Here is a 22293-nt window from a genome sequence, read left to right as displayed (position 1 = left end):
GTATAGGGAGGGCGGTGCCCTGACCCCCCCTCCTGGAGCCCCGCCTCCTGGCCCCGCCTCCCACTTACTCCCCATCCCTCCAGGCTCCTGGGGTCTGGACAGACCCAAGGGGTGACCTGGCTCCTTTCCTGCCAGTGGGAGCCACCGACTTCCTGCCAAGGTCCACGGGGGGGGGGGGGGGGGGGGGGCGGGGGACGGGACGGGGGGACTCGACGTTAGCATGCTGCTCTCACAGTACCTGAGTTGGATGGCTTTGAGATGTCATTTCTCTTGCAGCTCTTTGGCGTCTCTGTTTTTGTCTCTTTCCGGTCTTCCTCTGTTTTGCTCTCCCAGCGTCTAAAAGTCTCAGCTCCACCACAAGGATGAGCCTGGGGCACCCTGCATCGCCACCCATCTTTCCGCCTTGCTGTCAGACCCATTTCTTCACCACCCATGTTCTATGTAGTTCAGTCAACTCAAAAAAAGTTCTCTTTTGTTTTTTAAGAAATGTATCTAGTAGCCAGTTATATAATTAGGAAAGAAGCAAAGCTGCAGGCAGATTTATTACAATACTTCATCAAGGGACAGAATTACTTCTGTCTACACTCAAGGAAATGAAAATTAATGTTGTAGCAAGAAAAATTTTAAACATTATTTAACAGTAATTAACAATAAACTGGTCCAACCAACAGGAATGGTTACATGAGTTGTGATAAATTCATAAAGCAGAATCACTCTACAACTATTAGAAATCATGCTTTTGAAGACTAATGACAAAAGAAACACACACAATAGAAATTAATAAAGACACATAATTATTTGCAATATGATCTGACTCCATGCAAAATAAAATACATCGGCTATGTTAATAGTGGCCACTTTGGTAGTGAGCTTATAGGTCATTTTTTCTCTTTACATATAGTTTCTGTATTTTTCAACTTTTTACAATGAACATAAATTACTCTTAGAATCGGAAAAAAATATATACATAAAAGAAACTATTATATCTAGTTTCTAATTTTAATACCAAGTCCAATTTTTAAAAGACTACCAACAAAAGCTTATCTTTCATGGAAAAAAAATCCTACCACCTCTGAAGATGATACATAATACAGTACAGCATTCTTTTTTGCACACTATCACCCCGTGTCAGCAAGATTAGCTATGCTCGATATGATAGTGGTTTACCCTGCCTGATATGATATTGGCTTATCTAGAAAAGAAATAATATGATCATCCACAACTCCAGTGTAACAGAAAAACCCCTGTCTGAAAATCATCAAAACTTAAGGGGCTTTCAAGGATAAGACCTCATTAGCCCTTTCTAGAAATCAGTAGCCTGTTTCAGTGTGAAAGTTCAAAGCAAAACTAGTTCAAAGCTAGTTCCACAGAAGTTGCAGCAACAATGTAAAATAAACCTCAGCAATCATAGGAGCAAATCTCCCAGTGTTATCAGACCAAATGCTTTGGAGCCTACTAAGAATTTTAAAAACCTCAATTCAAAGAAATCATGACACATTCTGAAGAACAGCAAGCGGATGAGTTATTATTTCGTTCTCACTTGCTCAGGAAAGGTCACATCATTCATTGCATGGAGTGCTCTAAAATCGAAGAGTTTATAATCAAATTAATCATACCGTTGCTCATAATAAGTACTTTTTCCTCCTTTCCTACCCCTAGAGCCATGCAGTACAATGCATTTCAAGATCAGTTCATGCTTCCTGAAGAGGCCAACATCTCACGATTCATACTTATTTTTCTACAAACATTAGGAGTCCTTTTTGCGCAGGCCCTTGGTAAGGCGCCAGTAACACAAAGTCCACAAGGACCCCCGGGGCCTGGAGACCTCGAAAGTCACAAACGATGAAGTTCTATAATCTGCTCTGCTAAACATATCATTAACCAGACATGGAAACTAATATTAGCAGCATTTGCTAGAAACACTGCTTTTAAAAGGAACGTTGCTGCCCCCTTGGCCCCTTGTCACTTCTCCTATATTCTACCCCTTTGTTTTTCAAGGGAAACTTGGTTCAACAGCGAACCCTTACGCATATCATGGCCGTTTAGAGATGGTTGCTTGGGACCTTTTAACTTTTTATTCCAACATCTGCAATTATTACTTCAAGATAAACATTACATTTAAGAATGGGCACTGATTGAATGGGCACCATTCAATTTCTGTAAAAATGTTGCAGAATGACCCCCACTTCCCATACATTTGTTACAGTGTGTGTTACAGAAATGATGGCCCCTGACAGTCTTTGGTTACCCTTCAGAAAAAAAGAGCAAATCCAGGCACTATTCACATTATCCAGTATTTTACAACCAGCTATGCTCATTTACAAACGTCTGTCATATGCCACAAAAATTTTTTTTCTAGAAGCCGGAATAACGAAACCTATAGTTTCACAACACTGAGAAGTGCAAATGGTTAACAGCTGATGTATGTGCATAATTACTTCAAAATAGATGAATAGGAAAATGTTCAGGACTATTTATAACTTCTTCTGCCTTTCTTAGAGTAGTAGAAAATCAGAGAAAGAGAAATAATAAAAGCAAAAAGTAGGAAAGCTATGAAAGCCAATAAAGACTTTCGGGTGTGAAAAAAGCTGCATTCGGTGCACAGGGTGAATTCTTCTGGACAAAACCGCCCCAAAGTTCCAGGACCTGGGAAGCCATTGTTGTCAATAATTTTCCTGTAATGCTTCACGGACGATTTGGGCTCAAACTGGTTTGCAGCATAATGATAGAGGCCAAACTTCGGAGCTGTGCGATCATTAAATGAGTAGGCAAAGTATCCACAAAGATTGATACCATCCAATATGTAGGCTGGAAAAGCAAAAGGACAGAACAGTCATTAAAAATGTTTGTACGCAACGCTTCACTCTTAAACCGCATTAGTGAGTGCATCGGGGAAACTTCCAATACCATTTATTTTTATTTTTAAAAAATTTTTTCTTTCAATACCATTTAATAACTAAGTTAGGTTTAACCATAAAGGGCTTCTTTCATGCAAGGACCGATATTGAGCTACGTTTAACATAGTAGGTTTTCCGTAATCAAACCTCCTATGATGGGCTTGGCTTAAATCTTTAGGCCCCTGCAGGAGGCAAGAGAGCCGTGAACCCATCCGAGATAGGGGACAAGAGAGGCCACGGCTTTACAGCTTCAGAGGGTGCTAAGGAGGTTCCGCTCTTTCGCTAGGGCTTTCCGCCGCGAGCCGGCCTGCATCATCCCTGGGGGAAGACGCGAGCTGTCTCTCGCACTTGTTCAGGGTGGAAGGCGTGGACAGCACCTTGTTGTGAGAGGGCCAGGGGCTGTGTCTACGGGCGCCTCCTGGCTCCCACGCCCTCGGGGCACAGGCTTCTAGGGACGGCTGTTGTCCCCCCCCCCCCCCCCCCCGTACCTTTCAGAGCTTCATTCACATAGTTCTGCATGTAATACACCCTCAACGTGTCTTGGGCTGCCCGCGGATCGTCGTCTATGCCGTTGGATATGATATACATGGGGAGGTCTCCGTACTTGAACTTCAGCCAGTTGAGCACTTTGCGCAGGCCCCAGGGCACTACGGCCACCCGGCCGGGAGAGTTGAGCCAGGTGATGTCGGTCATCTCCTGCACTTCCAGGTAGTCATTGTATTTGACCGGGTCTTCTTTTTCCCAGTCCACGAGGATGGTGGTGTAGTGGCTCAAGGCCAGGAAGTCAAAGGAACCCCGGATTAGCCTTTTCTCCTCGTCAGTGAAGTAGGGCAGAAGGAAATGGTCTCTCCGGTTGAGCCAGTCCCGCATCAGCCGCGGGTAGTCCCCGGAGCCGAAGATGGGCTCGGCCAGCCAGCCGACGTCGAACTCCAGAACCCTCTCGGCCACCTCCTTGTCCTTCTGGGAGGAAGGGCAGGCGGGCTCCACCCAGTCGGCCTGCAGGGCTATGGACACCTTCCCTTTCTGGGAGCCCCGAAACTGCTCGTCGTACACGCGCCAGGCCAGCGCGTGCGCCCGCAGCAGGTTGTGCCCGGCGCGGAGCGTCAGGTTCCGCGTGGGCGGCTCGCCCAGCGTGATCCACACCTTGACGTGGCGGCCCAGGTCGCGGAAGCACAGGCGCGCGTACTCGGCGAACGCCAGGGCGGTGCGCGGGTTCTCCCAGGCGCCGCGCTGGGCCAGCGGCCCCGGCAGGCCCTGGTGCGCGGCGGCGGGGCGCCAGAGCGCCACCACCGGGGTGATGTTGGCGCGCAGGAGCTCGCTGGCCACGCAGCCGTAGTAGTGCAGGGCCGCGCGGTTCACCCGGGACTGGTTGCCCAGAGGCAGGATCAGGGCCCAGTCCAGCGAGAAGTGAAAATGCGAGACGTGCATCTCCTGCAGCAAGGCCACCTGGGGCCGGATGGCGGCAAAGTCCGCGCAGTAGGGCTTCCTCCTCTTGGCCAGCAGCCCGTCCACCTTAATCAGCCTCTTGCTGTGATGGACGTCCCACAGGTAAACGTTCGGGTCGGTAAACTGAGACAGAGCGGTGTCCACCTGCCAGGAGAGGAGGGAGCGTGAGCCTCACCTGCCGCCCTGGAAAGGCAGCTCCGCGCAGTCCCCTCCAGGACGCCAGCGAGCAGGAGGAGCAAAGAGACAAGCGTCTGTAGCAGAAAATGCAATCCGTTCCAAAAAAAAAAAAAAAAATCCCGCTTTTTGATACCTACTTCTTATACCCGTAGTTCTGACTCTTGCACTGTTACTTTATCGTTTGTTTTCTTAAGTCTGATTTTTTACGTGTCATTTCAGATGACAAACATTAATGATTCTCACACCCCTCTGGTCTGTGTGAAGCGAGCAAAGTGCTTTTGAACGTCTGTATCTTAATGAGAAAGCACTGATAATGTGAGGCTCCCAAATTAAAAAGAAAAATAGACAAAAAGATAAAGCGTAAAACCTGAGTTAGAGGCAGAAAATGCAATGATACTTAAAATCAAATCATGCTTCTTAAAATCAAGTTCTAAATTGAAGTTTGCTGTAGGCAGACAGCACGCTAGGTATGTGTAACTATTGTCTTTTGTTGGCATTAGTGTCAAAGACCGAACTTAACAGATTCAATCTGCTGATAAAAAATGTTCAAGAACGTGGAAATGAGGAACAATGTTGTCATTTACACATACAGGGCTGTTTGACCATAGTTTCAAATTTTTCCTGAGTTATTTTTCTGTGATGATCATGACACCAATGGCTTTCGATCATCTGATACACTAGCCTCCAAAATGAAAATGGGTATTTAGGAAAAGTGGACAAATTATAAAATGGAAATCACAAAATGTTCCCTCCCCATGTGAAACCATGGGGGAAAATACACACTGGAAGCTCATCCTAAGGATTCACTGACTAAACCAGTTTTCTCTTCAAAAACAGTCTGTTAGAATGAGTCCCTTGGTTTGACCCTCCATATACAAGCAGGGCTCAAACTCTAGTTTGGAATCTCTGGCAGAGGTTTCTTTGCATTCTGCCCGCCTGAGCTGCTGTTCCTTTGAAGGGGTCAGTGCTGTGTTTATAAAGGAAAGTAATAAAAACCAGCATGTCAGAGGGAAATTGCTTTCTCTGGAGAATTGTCCCTTGTAGATCACCCACACATGCATTTCCCCTAGTATTGTGGGAATGCTGTAAGAAGTATTTTTCCACTGTGATGCGCCCACAAATCTTGTTTCCTCAGCTTTGCAAGAGAAAATATTTGCATGCTCTTTTGAAGTGAAAGTGTTCATGACTTGAAGGAATTCTTTGGATTATTTTTACAGAGCTCCCAGCTGACTAAATTTGTAACGTTTCTACCACAATTTTTCCAAAATAGGAGCTTTTATTCACTCCATCTGCAAACAAATAGGAGGGACTAAGGTATAATTTCTGGGGGTGGGGGAAATCTATGTCTTAAAAATATAAGACACCTAGAAATGAGTACTCAGGCATCACTCTATCTAACCTCCATTAATTTGTTGACTTTTCTTTCTTTTTTTTTTTTTGACTTTTCTTAATTAAAAAAAAAGGAAAATAAAGTGGAGCTTTTTAGAAGAAATGGGTATAAAATATATATGTAGTATATTACAGAAGAAACTTTCTCCTAATAGTGGCCAATGTTAGAGAAGCTCTATGACCCCAGCATGTAGCAGGTTCTGTACCCCTGTTTACTATGAGCATGAATGGTTATGAGAAAACAAACCTGTTGCCTGGTTAAATTAGGTCCAGTGACCGTGACAGTCCATGTGAACAATCCAGAGGTCAGACTTCAGACAGATGGTACTCTTACTGGAATATTCTTTTTAGAGTTTTTTAGGATTAACATTAGGAATTTATTTGTATTAGGAGTTTAAAATACTAGCCAAGAGGGAAAAGGATGAATTTCAAAGGTTTAAAAATTACTTCTCAGGGCTTTAACATAATGTATTAAAAGTATAGAGAACAGCTTGTAAATTAAAACATACACACACACTCCTCAGAACTGCCCTACCAAAAAACTTGTTTTCAATCTGCCAGTTAGGAAGTTAGCTTAGGAAGGGCACTGCCAAAACAATGCAGTGCTCAAGGTGAAAAGAAAAAAGAACAAAAAAGCAGTTGCAACCTTTTCCCACTAGAGAGCTTCTGGAGATGTTCAGCCACCATGGGTTTGAGAATGAGTTAGTTTGTGTTTGGCTGGTTGTGTGTAGGAGAGACTGGGGGGCTCTGCTGTATGAAGGAATAGGGACACCCCCCCCCCCCCCGCAGCTGAAGAGGTAAAACGGCAGGGCAACCTCCCAGGAAGGGTCCAGGACTGATGCGTGGCTGGCATCAGATCAAATTCTAAAACAAGTGCCCTTAAGGAGTAGAAAAAGCAATCCTCTCCCCATCTCCCTTCCTCTTCACTGCCAGACTTATTGCATCAGACCAGAGTTTCTCTGATCTCTCAAGGAAATAGGTTGTACTCTTAAAACTTGCTCACTACTTACCAGCTCCCAAGACACAGTCCAGGGATGAGGAACAGAGCAGGAGGGAAGGGGCTCCCTGCAGTGTCTTGCAACTCCCCGAGTTCACACTGTCTGCACAGAGATGCTGTCGGAAACTTTACTGCATGTAAAACTGAACTGGGAATTACCTGCCTGGGCGTGGGCTGCTATCAGACGTCAGGGCATAGCACGAGTCATCAGGGACAAGGGGGACAGGGCCGGGCAGGGAGTGGGGCCAGGCAGAAGGTTGTGCGAGAGAACACAGACCAGGGACCAAGCTACCCTCAGCAGGGGAGGAAGGAGGGATGGGGAGCCCATCACCCTCCCTTTGTCCCCTTGTCCCCTTCCTCCTCATCAGCAGCCTATTTGAGCCCCACTGTAGATCTCACAGGAGAGAAATTAAGAAAGAGAAGTTCCAGGAACAGAGGCTGATGGGGAAGTAAAGAAGAGAAGGGAAGAAACCCCCAAACCCAACAGGGCAGAGCTGCAAGTATTGCTCCTGCACTCAGATATCCTTGCTATCTGTGTCTCGCAGTCACCTTTTAAATATAAGAAGGGATATGAATCTGAGACTGCCCTTTAAACTCACTGTGGTCTGCAAAAGACCTAAGAATTATACACCTCAGCAAAAAAATGTATTCAGGATAGTGTTGATTTATTTCCTTTGATACTTACAAGAAAACAGCAACCCATTTCAACTAAAAGATCTTTCCTCAGGTCTGAGCATCCTTCTAAATACTTCTTTGGAACTGAAGGGTAACAGAATATGCCACCCCAAAATGTGACTGTGGCAACTCAGGGCCTACCATCCCAAACTATGCCCCTCTGCTATACTGATTATTGTGAGTTGCAGGGCTCAAAAATTATAGCAAATGCAGGGAAAGGCTTTCTCTGAGCTCCCCTTACCTGCCTGAAGACAGATCCTCCCAAAGGAACTCAGTTGTCATCAGTCCCCTCCCAGGAATTTCCTCACCCAGGGAAGGTGGAGCCTCGTCACAGAAAAGGAGACCAGAGGTCACCACAACACACAGATGGACTGTGTCACAGACTATTGTGGTTTCCATCTATTCTTCTAAGGGCCCATTCATCTTTCCTGAAAATTGTTTCTTCTTCCCTAAGAGACCCATATCCCATCCCAGCTTCTGGCCTTTTCTATTAAGATGGTATGTAAGCCCGAATCCTAAATCACCTCAAGTATTTATGCATTTTTCTCTGAGTATCTCCCGTGTATATGTAAGCTACACATATTAATAAACTTCTGTTTGCTTTTCTTTTTTATTTTTAAAGGTTTTATTTATTTATTTATTTACTTACTTACTTACTTATTTATTTATTTATGAGAGATACAGAGAGAGAGAGACAGAGACAGAGACATAGGCGGAGGGAGAAGCAAGCTCCCTGAAGGGATCCTGATTCAGGACTCAATCCCAGGACCCCTAGGATCACGACTTGAGCTCTGAGCCGAAGGCAGACACTCAACCACTGAGCCACCCATGTGCTCCTGCTTTTCTCTTGTTAACCTGTCTCTAATTATAGGGGATCTCAGCTAAGAACTCAGAAGGGTAGAAGGAAAGTTATTTTTCCTCTCCTACTGAAGCAATGAATTGGCTAGAAGCACCCAACATGCTAAATACCATTGCTTGTCCATGGGTACCAAACTCTGTCTCTGTCTTGATCTCTATGTTCATATTGGTCGGCAACACCCTACCACCACCCTGCTCACTTAGCACCCTGCTCTGTGCACTCCATTATATTATTTGTGTATCCAGAATTTTCCCTCAACAGGCCTTTTTGAAAGCAGGGGTCAACCATACTCATCTCAGTGTGCACTCCCCTCGACGAAGCACTCCCGGCAGTTAACATAGGGCTTTGTATGCTAAACATCCAATAAATGCCTACTAAAATATTCCATCAAACTCTAGGAAACCCTTTAGGATTGGAAAGTTAAAAATAATATTGATTAATTAAATAGTAAGTGCTCAATAAATATTTAAATCAATTAAATAGTAAGCGCTGACCATTTGGATCATTTGGAAGAACTTCCTTACCACTTCAATGACCAACTGCAGAAATGAAATTTTGAGCAGTGAATCATTGGAGCAAGGGTTTTTATTGCCTCCGGAGGGGACAGAGATGTCCTGATGTTCCTGCCTCAAGTTCAGTGGCTCCACTGAGACCTGAGGTACTGTGTTACATCTTGTTTATGGAAGAACCCAACTGCTTTTAAAAAGCACTGTGAAAACCACTGTGTTAAAAGGGAGTATTTTATCTTTTTTATTATTTTTTCAGATCTTAAGTAGTCATATATTTTAAATTTGTTCTTCCTTTGGGGCTGATTTAAGGTGCAAGATAAAGCTAGGAAGGTTTTTGGAAAGAAGGGTGCAATATTCCAAGCTGTGCCCTTACTATGCTCATTAAGGATCCACCTTTGGCCTGAAGAATGGACAATGTGCCATGATAACCTAAGAAGGAAGCACTACTTACTAGTGATAGGGCTTGGTGAGACTGCTCATTGGTTTTGTCAGCTGACTTACTTGAATGTAGTTGTCAACAATTCCCCAAGCAAAGTCACAGGGAAATGTCCCTTCTAGGGGCTGATTTTCAGGTAAAGGAGGGAAGCCATTTTTCTCTATCAGCTTTTGGTAGAACAAGGCTGAAGACTTTGGCAACAGTTTCTTATCCTGGCTTAGAAAGTCCACGTAGAAGAGTCCACGTCTGATGCTGTAGCCTCTGTGCCACTCGAAGCCATCCATAAGGGACCACGCTGTGTATCCAATGACATCCACCCCATCCAGCCTGATGGCTGCAAAGAAAAGAAAGGACAAAAACAACATGACCCTTAGCTGGGCACTCACTATTCAAGAGCATTTGAGGGGTTTACAATATGTGGAAATAAGTTACATATAATGCTTAGTGTTTGGTAAACCTATGACCTTTTTTACTAATGAAAAGCTGCCACACCTGGATAATTCTAGAAATAAGTGTCTTCACAAACAGGATGGCCTCCAATATGTTTTTTGCTTGAAATATTTTTATTTCTGTTAGGTGGTCTTTGGGCCAGAGAAGATGTCTTACTTCATCTTCTATTCTAGCATTGTGTCTGCTGCAATAAATGAATAAAACCTTTCAAAGCACGACCACTGGAATGTTTTCTTCAGAAAGTGTTGACATTCCTTTTTCTTTAAAAATTATTTTATTCAGTGCAAATAGTAAGAACCCAAAAATATACACAGAGATCTAGATATCAGGGGATTTACTTAATCCTTAATACCATCTGAAAATCTAGAGTAGTGGGGTGCCTGGGTGTCTCAGTGGTTGAGCATCTGCCTTTGGCTTGGGTCATGATCCTGGGGCCCTGGGATTGAGTCCCATGGGGCTCCCTGCAGGGAGCCTGCTTCTCTCTCTGCCGATGTCTCTGTCTCTCTCATGAATAAATAAATAACATCTTTTTAAAAAGTAAAAAATAAAAATCTAGAGTAGTAACTGAAAATCTGGTTATTTCACACATTATAACCCAGTTTCTCATTGACAAATGAGTTTTAAAAATGCATTTAAGTTCCTCATTGACAAAATGAGTTTTAAAAATGCATTCAAGGCCCCAAATAAGAAAGATGTTACATAAGTGCATTCCTGCCATTGCCAAAATGATTTTCTTTTTTTTTTTTTTTTCCAAAATGATTTTCTGCATTATGATTAAAAACTATAAAAACCATAAATTCATGTAGTTTATTACAGATCATCTGAAGGATTGTTTTTCCTGTGGATTTTGGCAGGAAATTAGAATTTTACCCCCAGTCCTACCTTTTAAGGTTTCCATTATGAATTTTTTGAGGTAATACATATATTTGGCATCATCTCTCTTGGTGGTCCCTGAGACAAACCAGCCATTTTCCACAATAAATATTTGAGGGTGGTTATATTCAAGGTCAATCCAAGAAAGGAGTTGCCTCAGGCTGGGAGATTCTAATTGGTGGAACTTCATGTGAGGGTCCAAGAGTTGAAAACTCAAAGTTGGTCCAAAAGAAAGAGCAAAAAAGTCAGCTGTTCCCTTGATGAACTTTTTCTCAGATTCAGTAAAAACAGGCAGAAGAGATGACAGGTTATTCTTCATGCTCTCAGGATAGTCACCATCAATAAATATGGGCTTGGCAAACCAGCCTAGTACAAAGTCAAGAGATTTTTGACATTCTTTGATGCTATGGTCGGTCATTCTTCGAGGATTGATCCAGTGGGAGCTTAGGGCAATGGATACCTGGCCTCCCTGAGTTGGGCGGAAAGAAGTATTGTAGAGATGCCAGATTTTGGCATGAGCCTATAAAGAGAAAAGCCATGGTGAATTTATCTCTGATTGTGAGAAGAAATATAGTGCATTTTTGAATCCCCAACTCTATTGGTATCTGTTTCTCATCAAGCCTAACCTAATGAATAACCCCACAGTGTTTAACAGTCACCTGGAAACAATAAATTATTTTCAGAGTTAGGTCAGCCCACAGTGAGCTGCTACCATGACTGGAATTGTTTCCATTGTTTTTCGGTAGCCAGCGGAAAATGTGCATTTCTTGTCTTGAATGCAAAGTGATTATTCATACTTTGAAAAGTTAATGAAATAAGAATTTGTTATAATATCTTACTACTTAATTGACTTTGGATTTCATAATTTTTCATTAATAGGCCACATGAAACGAACCAATCCTACATTATGATCACACCAGGACTTTCTAAACAGGATTATATTTTTTTTTTTATCCTAAGAGACTGGGAGTTTTCGAGTTGGCTCAAATTGTTGGAGTCATTTTAATACTTTGTGTGCATGTCTCACAGCTAAAATTCTAACACATGTTCCCACAATCTTTGTTCTTCCCTAAGAAGAATCAGCACAATAAATTAAAGGACCAGCTCCAATATCTAACCTTGGCCCATCCTCTGGAACTCAGAGGTTTTCTCACCAGGTGCAAGGTACAAGCCAAGAGCAAGAATCACCCACGTACAGCCTCAGGGAGATCAGATGTCCATTGTTAGCACTCAGCTGGGAGTTTCCTACATCAATGAAATGGGCTTTGCTTCCTTAGGATTAACTTTATACTCCCGTAAAATCCAACTGACTTCTGGTATCTTATTTTTACTTGTTTTCCTTTTATTTACAAAGACTAGTGAGGATTGCAGGGTTTTTCCTACCTTGCTTGAATCAAGTTTCTCTTCACTTTAGAATTTGTTGATTTACTCCCCTTATTTTTCTACAAATACAAGTGTTGTTTATCAGCCTTTTACTCCCCTAATGTAACCTCCCTGAAAACCCCATTCCAATTCTCTGTTTGACTCATATACTCCAAAATGATCATGCCAATTTCATCCCACTCCCTGGGCCTAAGAAGCTCATTCACTCAGTATGTCAGATATCCTCTTCATTTCTCCTAAATATTCTTCTCATGGTTCATTTCAGTGCAGGTGTCCAAGAATGATCTCATCACCGTTCTTATGAGTTCAGCCAAATATTTCAGTGGAATAAAACAGTTTACATCTAACTTTCATTTTTAGTTTCTTAGTAAATATCTACTGTGTTTCATTCCACTGAATATATATTTTTTCATGACCTGAAGCAGCTACCCATATGCTAAAAAGGAAATAAAGAATAAAAAGTGAATCAGAAGAATAGTGGCATTTGCCCACGTGGTTCAAGAAAACTGGAGCTCAGTCAGGCTAGGTTGCTGGCTCTGTGACGTCTCCCGCCTCTATCTTCCTCACCTGTACCACCTGATCAGTCTCTTCACCATTGTTAAGAAATCTCACCAATGTCATTTAACAGTTAAGCAGAAAAGGAAGGGAGCAGCTTAGGCTAGTCCTCAGGATATTAGACCAAAGCATTTTCTTAACTAGGTCCATTGAGGCCCATAGACACTCATGTCCTAAATTTAACAGACATACCTCAATAGAACAAATACCGTGATGGAGAATCTAAGAAGCCAGGCAGGAGTGAAAGCAACCCGAGAACTTCCTAATCTGGGCCAGTTTGGCAGGTAGCTGAAGTGGGAGTCATACAACAGAATGGCCTACACTAATGGACCATTCCTCTAACCTTGGATACTTTGAAACCACGCAGAGGAGGTCTGGCGAGGAAATGAATGCCCTGGCCACATGGTAGTGTACACACAGTCTTTAATGTCAGATAAAATTCCTGCTCCGTTACTTTTTTGTGTGTGCCTTTAACCGTGTTACATAACCTGGTCAGGTGAGGCTAACTTCCTTGTGTCTCCCACAGGGATGTTATGAGGTCTAAATAATTTACATATAACACCTAACACATAGTTTGAACATGGGAAGGTCTCCATGAATGCTTATTCCTTCTCTACCTAAAGGATGAGCAGGCCAAAAAAGGAAAGCTTAGCCCATAAAGCATAGAATACCACCTGCTATGGAATTCAGCTCAAGTACAGCCAAGTGATGTAGTGATACCATCAAGGGATTGGATTAGAAGAGACTTAGGTTTGGATCAAAACTCCTGCATCCATTAGCAGTGTGAACCTCAGTTACTTCTGTACAAATAGGAATAGAAGGTGTTCTCTTGCAGGGACATGATGAAGATGAAATGATAGGATGCAAGTAAAAGTGTCTATGAAGTAGTTGAGTATTTTAGAGAAGTGTTAATTTGCAGCATTGGGAAGTTGATGATTAATTTTATGTGTCAACTTGATTGGGCTGAGGGACTCCCCAGATAGCTGGTCAAACATTTGTCAAGGGTTTAGCTAAGCTGCACCACAGTAATGCTGCCTCAGCATCCATTTTGTTGGGCCAAGGGACTTAAGGGACCTTAAACTGACACTAGGCCCTCCTACGTGTGCATGCCCTAGACAGCAGCCTGCAGGGTCACAGGCAAATTTAAGATCCTGACATGACCTCCTGAATAGCACTTGTAATCCACAAGCCCCCTCCCTCCCCTCTCCTATAGGCTCTTTCCATAGACCCTCCTGGGACTTACCAGAATCTGTTTTTTTATTTGAATTGGCCAGTCTGGCCCTAACCTAGGAACCTTAATAAAGGCCTATATTTAGATCCTGCCTCTATCTTTGTCTGTGCTCTGCCTGATCCCGCCAAGTGGCCCCTTAAGGGCCGTATACCTCCTTCAGGACCTGTGAGTCACAAATTTTTCAATATCAAATTCTCCGTTGTTGAACTGAGGCTCACCAAACAGCACTGTGCTCCACTTAACAAATGTTAATGGAGCAAACCTTAACAACAGTATTTCTGGATGTGTCTATGAGGGTCTTTCTGGAAGAGATTAGCATTTGAATTGATAGGCTGAGTAATGGTCACCCTCCTCAAGGCGGGTTGGCATCATCCAATGCTTTGAGGAGCTGATGAGAACAAAAAGGGGAAGGAAGGGTGAACTTTCTCTGGGGAACCCAAACTAATATAGAAAGTGTCTTGGATATCACTTGCCTTAAGCACTCACCCCACACCCAGGCCCCTATTTATCAGTTACTTGACTGTTCACCATAACAACTCAACTTGGTGGTTATCCCATGAGGGGCATCTGCTCCAGGAAGTTCCCCAACTCCCACCACATCCTGCCTGCCACATCCTACCCACATCAATGTGGGCTAGGGCTGTGCATCCCTCTTCTGGGTGCCCTCCGAGTCTCACCATACCTCTCTTGGATCACCTACTGTAGGTAATGATGCCTCCCTGCCCAGACTATGCTCCCTGTGTGTTCCCGCATCCCCTCCCTGGCACGTGGAAGCCTCAGTGTCTGTTGAACTGAACTGAACCCTGCTTCATTCATCTTCATTCCATTTTCAGATGGTAGATTTAAGTAATCGACTACTATAAGGTCAGGTGTAGGAGGGTCATCACTTAGAGCGTAGCAACAACAAAGGATGATTAAGGGGAAAATGGTTATATTTGTTTTTTTGCATTGCTTTCTAATTATTCCAGGTGTGTTAATCTTACATTTCAAAACTGTCATTTCAAGATTGAGATTTAATAAAGCTATTGACAAGGACTCAGGGAAGTAATTACGGGTGTGCATAAGAATGTTCACCTTCATACTATTTGTGATTGCAAAATACTAAAAATGATAGAAATGCCCAATATTCAAATATATTCACACTCATATATGCAGTTTTAACACATTATGGTATTACTAAAGATATACTACCATTCAGATATTACAAATAATGCAGAGGAACATCCATTAACATGGCAAAACTATTCCTAAAATACCGACTGAACAGAAAAGCAGGTTACAAAGCAGTACATAGAGTTTAACAGTGTTTTTTTCAATTAAAGAAAAACACGAAAAAAAAATAAAGAAAAACATGTACATAAAAATCTGGAATTATTTATAAGTTGTTAAAAGAGGTTTGTAGCAGGATTGTGGATGGTATAATTTTCTTAAATTTGCTTACCTATATTTTTTCATTCCCTACCATATACATGTATTGCTTTAGAGGTAAGAAAAAAACCTTAAAGAAAGGAAAATAGCTCATAGGAGCTGCACAGATGACCCTGCTGAACTGTCCATGATGGTTATCTGAAAGCCATGATCTAAATAATCTCTGCCTAACTGTTCTCTGTTGTTCTCTGCTTCAGATCCTGAGTCCTAGGCACATTGAACCTTCCACGAAGGTCTGAAATCCTCTAGGCTTTCATGCCTTCATAGGTGCAGCTCTCCCAAGTTTTCCTATCCCTGGCACCTCCAGCCTCACTTCACTTCAAACCTCAGCTCAAGCATCACCCTTCTGAGAAGTCCTCCCCGACTTCTTCCCTCTCTCTGCCCTTCGGTGTCCATTCCATGTGTCTCTATGGCTGGCCTCTGTCAAAGATCTTCACCAAATTGTCTTGCATTCACTTAAGTATCTATATTGTAGGTATTTTCAAGGCACTGACTGGGTCTTTTATCTAAGATTCTAAAAATGTCTGGGTGCAGAATAAGTATAATAAATATATATGGAGGAATGAAGGCTGGAAGTAAGAGCCAGATCAGAGTTTGGGACAGCAGCAAACATTTTTCTGGTCCAGAATAGAAAAACTCTTTCATAAGATATCCTGGTTGTATTTTATTTCTGAGACCTTGAAAGACAGAGAGCTTTTAGGCACACACCATTAAGAAAATAAATTAGAAGGAATTTGGCCTCTGAGAATAATACTGTATTGTCTCAAAATGTACTAGTGATCCATTTTGGGACATAAGACACTGGTGTGTGATATCCTCTTCACTTCCTTCCCAGCCTCAGTATTGAATGTGAAATCTACATTCTGAAAAAACAAGGGGAAAAAAATCAATCTCCTATTCCTTTCTGCCAATCAGCTAGTATCACTAAAGCTTAGAAGTCAGCTGAAATACTCTGAATTCCATAGCACATATAAACATTCTCTTTCAGGTTAAATAACTCCTTGTCATTTACTTATTTGTATCCTTCACAGAGCCCAATGGAAAGCTTCACACAAATTGGGCAGTTTGAAAATAGTGAGGGAAGGAAAACATAGGAAGTGGGCTTCATGTCCATTTCAGCATCCTGCCTTGGTTCAGTTTCCAGATCTGGGTGAGGAAAATGAAACCCAAGCAAGCAACACGTGGTAGCATTGCAGAGCTGAGAAGGCAAAAGGCAGCAAGACAAAAATGAAAATTTTATCAAGTGTGATTAACAATATTAATTCTATGTAAACTAGGATCTACCTAGATCACGATGAATAATCTTTAGGGAAACCACAAAAATATATTAAACATTTACCTTAAAAGCCAATAGAATAACAAAAGTGAAATACTGAAAAATACAAATATTTTTTTAAGGATGCCTAAAGAAAGAAACAAAACCAATGAGATAAACAGAAAACAAACAGCAAGATGATAAGCATAAATATCAATCCTACTAATAATTACTCAAATAAAAATATACAAAAAATGACTACTAAAAGACAGATACCGTTAAACTAGATTTTGAAAAAGTACGTTCCAACTATGTTCTGTGTAGAAGAAACACACTTCAAGCATAAAGCCTCAGATAGGTTAGACAGATTAAAAGAAAAAGGATGGGAAAAGATATATCATGGAAATGGCAAGCATAAAAAAGCTGGCATGGGTCTATCACTAATGAAATAGACTTCAAAACAAGAAGGGTTACAAAGACAAGGATGGACATTTCATAATGATTTGGTTTGCTTGGCCAACCCTTTACCAGTAAAAATTGCTCTGATTGGCCAAGACCAGGTACTGAACCAATCATTGTCAAGAAGAATATCACCATGATGAATTCAAACCAGTTAGGATCCATCCCCGGAGCTGAACTCTCACAAGCTGGCTGAGTTTTACAGGCTGCCTGGAGAAAGAAAGGATAGCTACTGCTCAGGCTAAGGGCTCAGGTGGAGAGTAGGCTTGGGCTGACGTAGAATGCAGCTATGCTCCCAGGAAAGGCTATCATTCTTATTGTTCTCCACTTTCATGATCAAAAACAATTCAGTTTGGTATGGTGATGATGTTAACTAGACTTATTGTGTTGATCATTTTGCAATACATACAAATATTGAACACCTGAAATTAATATAATGCTATATATCCATTATATCTCAACATTTTTTTCTAATAATTAAAAATTATTTAAAAACAAAAAAATGGTCATATTCATCAAGAAGATATAATTCTAAGTGCAATGATATCAGAGCTTTAAAATACACAAAACAAAAACTCAGAGAATTTTAAAAATAAATAAATCAAGAATTACTGTTGGAGATTTCAACTCTTCTCTCACTAATTGATTGAATAGCAAAAAACATCAGTAAGTACACAGACTGCCAAAAGAATACTGTAAACAAGCCCTCATTGACATTTATATCAACACTACACTAAACAATATTTTCAAGTATACATGACATGTTTATGAATATAAACCATATCCTGGACCATAAAGTAAATTTCAAGAAGTTCAATATGTTAAAATCTTAAAAAGAATGTACTGTGATCAGAATGGAAATAAATTTAAAAATAAAAAAAATATTTCTAGAAAATCCACCAAATATTTGCAAAGTAAACATAAACCTCTGAATAACCTTTGGGTCAAAGAATAGATCAAAAGGGGTATTAGAAAACATTCCAAACTGAAAGATAGTAAAACCATCAAATCGAAATTTGTAAGGTACAGCTAAAACAGAACTTAAGGGGAAATTCATTGCTTTAAATATTAATATTACAAAAAAAGAGTGATCTAAAGCTCAAGGACCAAAATTTCCACCTTTAGAAGTTAGAAAACAGAAGAGCAAATTAAAACCAGAGTAATTAGAAGCAAGAACATAATAAAGATAAAAGCTAAAATGAAATAGAAAATCAGTAGAGAAAATTAACAAAAGCAATGTTGTTTCTTTGAGATAGTAATAAAATTGTTACAAACCTGCAATGGCTTAGGAAGAAAAAAATCTAGAAAATACAAATAAAAATATAAGAAAACAGGAGTTAACACTGCAAATATTCAGATACTAGCAGGATAAAAAGAAAATATTATGAGCAACTTTATGAAAAAAATTTGACAATGTAGTCATAAAATGCACAAATTCCATGAAAAATACAACTACTCAAACCTGACATAAGAAGATAAAGAAACTCATAATTTATCTATATCAGGCAAAGAAATCAAATTCATGATCAAAAATCTTTCAATAAAGAAAATTGTAAACCCCTTATAATCTCACTAGTGAGTTCTAGCAAACATTTAAGGGGAAAAAACCCCCACCAATTCCACAAAAACTCATTTAGAAAATAGAAGACAGACTATTCTCAATTCAATCTGTGAAATCAGTATAACAGTGATACAAAAATCTGCCAAAAAATATAAGAAAAGAAAATTAGAAACCAAATATCCCTGAAATATATATGCAAAAATCCTTGAAAGAATTGGAAATCAAACACACAATATTTAATGAACCAAAAGAGAGATGGGGTAGCCATACTAATATAGTCAAACTATACTTTTAAGTCAAAAATTATTGCAAGAAGGATGCCTGGGTGGCTCAGTGGTTGAGTGTCTGCTTTGGCTCAGGTCATGATCCCAGCGTCCAGGATAGAGTCCCACATCGGGCTCCCTGCAGGGAGTCTTCTTCTGCCTTTGCCTATGTCTCTGCCTCTCTCTGTGTGTCTCTCATGAATAAATAAATAAAATCTTTTAAAAAATTGTTGCAAGAGACAGAGAAAAACATGACCTATGGGAAGAGGGTCAGTCCATCCAGAATTTATAACAGTTATAAACATATGCACACCAACAGGAGAATAAAATTAATAAAGCAAAAATTGATAGAACTGAAGGGAGAAATACATAATTCAATAATAATTGTTGCAGACTTAATACTCCACTTTCAATAGTGGCTAGAAAATCTAGACAGCAGGTCAACAAGAAAACAGAAGCCTTGGACATTACTATAAATCAGAACTAACGGACATACAGAACAGCCCACCCAACAAGAAATATAGACATTTTTCTCAAGAGTGCATGAGACATTACCCAGAATTGACCATATGTGAGGACCCAAAAGAATTCTTTTTTTTTTTTTAAGATTTTATTTATTTATTCACAAGAGACACACACAAAGGGGGGGGCGGTGCGCAGAGACACAGGCAGAGGGAGAAGCAGGCTCCATGCAGGGAGCCTGACATGGGACTCGATCCTGGGTCTCCAGGATCAGGCTCTGGGCTGAAGGCGCTAAACCGCTAAGCCACCCGGGCTGCCCCCCCAAAAGAATTCTTAATAAATTTTAAAAGCCTGAGGTCTGGCAAGAATGTGGCAAACCATATAGAAAGTAAAGGAGGCAGGCAGCTCCTAAAGAGATCCTTAATAAATTTTAGAAGCATCTTCTCTAACCACAGTGAAATGAAAAATCAGTAGCATTCACAAATATGTGGAAATTAAAGAACACATTCTTAAAAATGAGTGAGTCAAAGGAGAAATCACAGGGAACATTAGAAAATACTCAGAGAGAAATGAAAATCAAACCACAACATGCCAAGACTTTTGGGATGCAACAAAAGTAGCACTTAGAGGAAATTTTATACCTGTAAGTGACCACATTAAAAAAGAAATACCTCAAATCAAGAACTTAACCTTCCACCTTAAGAAAACAGAAAAAAAAAAAAAGAGCAAAATAAACCTACAGGTGGCAGAAAAAGGGAAATAATAAAGATTAGAGTAGATATAAACAAGGTAGACAAGATATCTAGGCAATTATCTGACAAGTTATCTAGACTAAGAAAAATAGAAGACTCAAATTACTAAAATCAGAAACAAAAGTAGGGATATTACTACTGATCTTTTCTGTATATCTATTTCCATAATAGGAGGATTATCAGAGAATACCATAAAAGTTGTATGCCAACAAATAAGATAACCTAGATGAAATGAACAAATTCCTGGAAATACACAAATTACCAAAGTGGCTGAAGAAGAAATAGAAAAAGGAGAAAGATACAGTTTTTTAATTTTCAATTCTGCCTTTTGTTGTATTATTTCTTTATTGTTTAAGCTAAGACCTCTGGTACAAGTTTGGATAGGGGAGATACCATGTTTATGGATTGGAAGATTCAACACTGGAAGTTATATATCCTCCCCAAACTGATTCCTAGATTCCCCATCATCCCAACAGAATCCCAATATAATATATATATATATAAATCCCAATAATATATATATAAAATATTTAATATATAATATATATATAATAAGGACAAGAATAGCACATTCATATTCTTACGGGGATTAAATATGTCAGTATAAAATAAATAAATAAATAAATAAATAAATAAATAAATAAATATGTCAGTATATAAAAAGCACTTATAATTGTGACTGGCCTGGCTGGGTAAGTTTATTATTCAAGTGTGGTAGCAATGTAATTTATGATTTTTAAAAGATCACTGGCTGCTATGTGGCAAACTTACTCCAGGAGGGCAAGACAGGAGCAAGGGAACCAGTTAGGCAGTTATTGTGTTGGTCCAGGCAAAAGATGATGTTGGTTTGGTCCAAAGGAGATAGTGAGAAGTGGCCAGATTTAGGCTATCATTGAAGGTGGAATCAGCTAAACTTGCTGCTGAATTATACATGACTTTCAAGGCAGGGAAAGAATCAAGGACAACAGAGAAAGCAACCAGTAAGGGATTGGTGAACGAGAGTGATCAAGTTCTGTTTGGGTTGTGGGTCTGATACCTCAGGGAAGATGCCTGATTGATGGCTGAGTGGATGAATGGAAAGTTGGAGAAGACATGGATGATATTAACCATCATTCAAATACATTTCAGAGGTTACACTGAAAAGGGTTTCTTGTGGCTATCATTCCTTAGATTTTTCTTTAAATGAAATGGAATAATTCTTAAAGGATTAATTTAATCCTACAAATAATCTTAATTAAATTGAGACCAATAATTAAAGAACGGAAAGGCAGCCCATAAGCAAAAAATTATTCAAACAGCTAATTTGTGTCTACTCCCTACCAAAAAAGAGACCTCAAGGTGTTGTCTGGTTCTAAATTGAAGATACATTCTTTTAAGAAAGGTCAAAGGACTAAACAAATTTCAAATCTCTATTACATGTCCAAGGACTTTCTTCAGTCACTGCCACCTTGAGCTGTTACACAAGTATGCCAACTACCCAATGTTCCTGTTTGTAGACCAAGTTAACCATCTTATTTCTATCAGCACAGCTCTGTAGATTATAAACTGCAGTTCTTTCAGATAGAATTTCAAGCAGCCTTTACAAACAACCATCTAAAAGAGTACAAGAATAATTTCCAAAACAAAGCCATCTATAATTTTTTATGCACAAGAATACTGTAACCAGTAGTCTCTGTGCACAGCTCTCCAAAAGTCATCCAGGACCTGTCTCCATCATCTGGGCCCCAACCTACACCCAGAGCCTCACATCCACCTCCCCTGACACCCAGTCAGACAGATGTATGGAAGCAGGCAGCAGCTGACCTTGTTTGCCTTTACTTCTTAGCAAAGTCAATATGTAGAATTTCAACTCTGAGCACCAAGCCTCATGCCTCTCGAAAGTTAAGAGGAAGAACTAGTACAGTTTCACACCCAAATGAGTTTCATATCTCATCACTTCCCAACCCAGCTCTTTTACCATAGAGGAGTCAATTTCTTGAAAGCTCTCACACAGGGCTGTCCCTTGGATGACAATCCGTCAATCCTGAAATGACGTTCTACTTTTCCTTCATTATCTTATAGCCTTCCCTGCCTTCTGTTCTAGATGTGTTTCTTCAAAAAGAGTCCATAATTAACCCTGCTTACTCTTGGTGCTATTTTCCCCAGTTACTCTGTAAGTGTCCACTCCTTCCAAATTTGGCTCCATTCTCATCTCCTCTGTGAAGATTTGTTTGGCTCCCCAGATGCATGTAGACAT

The 22293-nt window shown here is 40.5% G+C and overlaps 1 protein-coding gene across 1 annotated transcript in view; it reads right to left on the bottom strand.

Annotated features, from left to right (window-relative positions):
* Positions 1 to 506: 506 nt before the first annotated feature.
* Positions 507 to 22293, bottom strand: part of KL (klotho) — a 46072-nt gene continuing 24285 nt past the window's right edge. Inside the window, exons 2-5 of the mRNA XM_025996594.2 lie at positions 10718 to 11228; positions 9451 to 9719; positions 3386 to 4487; positions 507 to 2808 (exon numbers count right to left, since the gene is read on the bottom strand). Of these exons, the coding sequence (XP_025852379.2) occupies positions 2471 to 2808; positions 3386 to 4487; positions 9451 to 9719; positions 10718 to 11228 (2220 nt within the window). The 3' untranslated portion in view covers positions 507 to 2470. The remainder of the gene's footprint in view (positions 2809 to 3385; positions 4488 to 9450; positions 9720 to 10717; positions 11229 to 22293) is intronic.

The sequence above is a fragment of the Vulpes vulpes genome, chromosome 9 (genome assembly GCF_048418805.1).
Source record: "Vulpes vulpes isolate BD-2025 chromosome 9, VulVul3, whole genome shotgun sequence".
Taxonomy (NCBI): domain Eukaryota; kingdom Metazoa; phylum Chordata; class Mammalia; order Carnivora; family Canidae; genus Vulpes; species Vulpes vulpes.
This window is presented reverse-complemented; position numbering and strand designations above follow the sequence as displayed.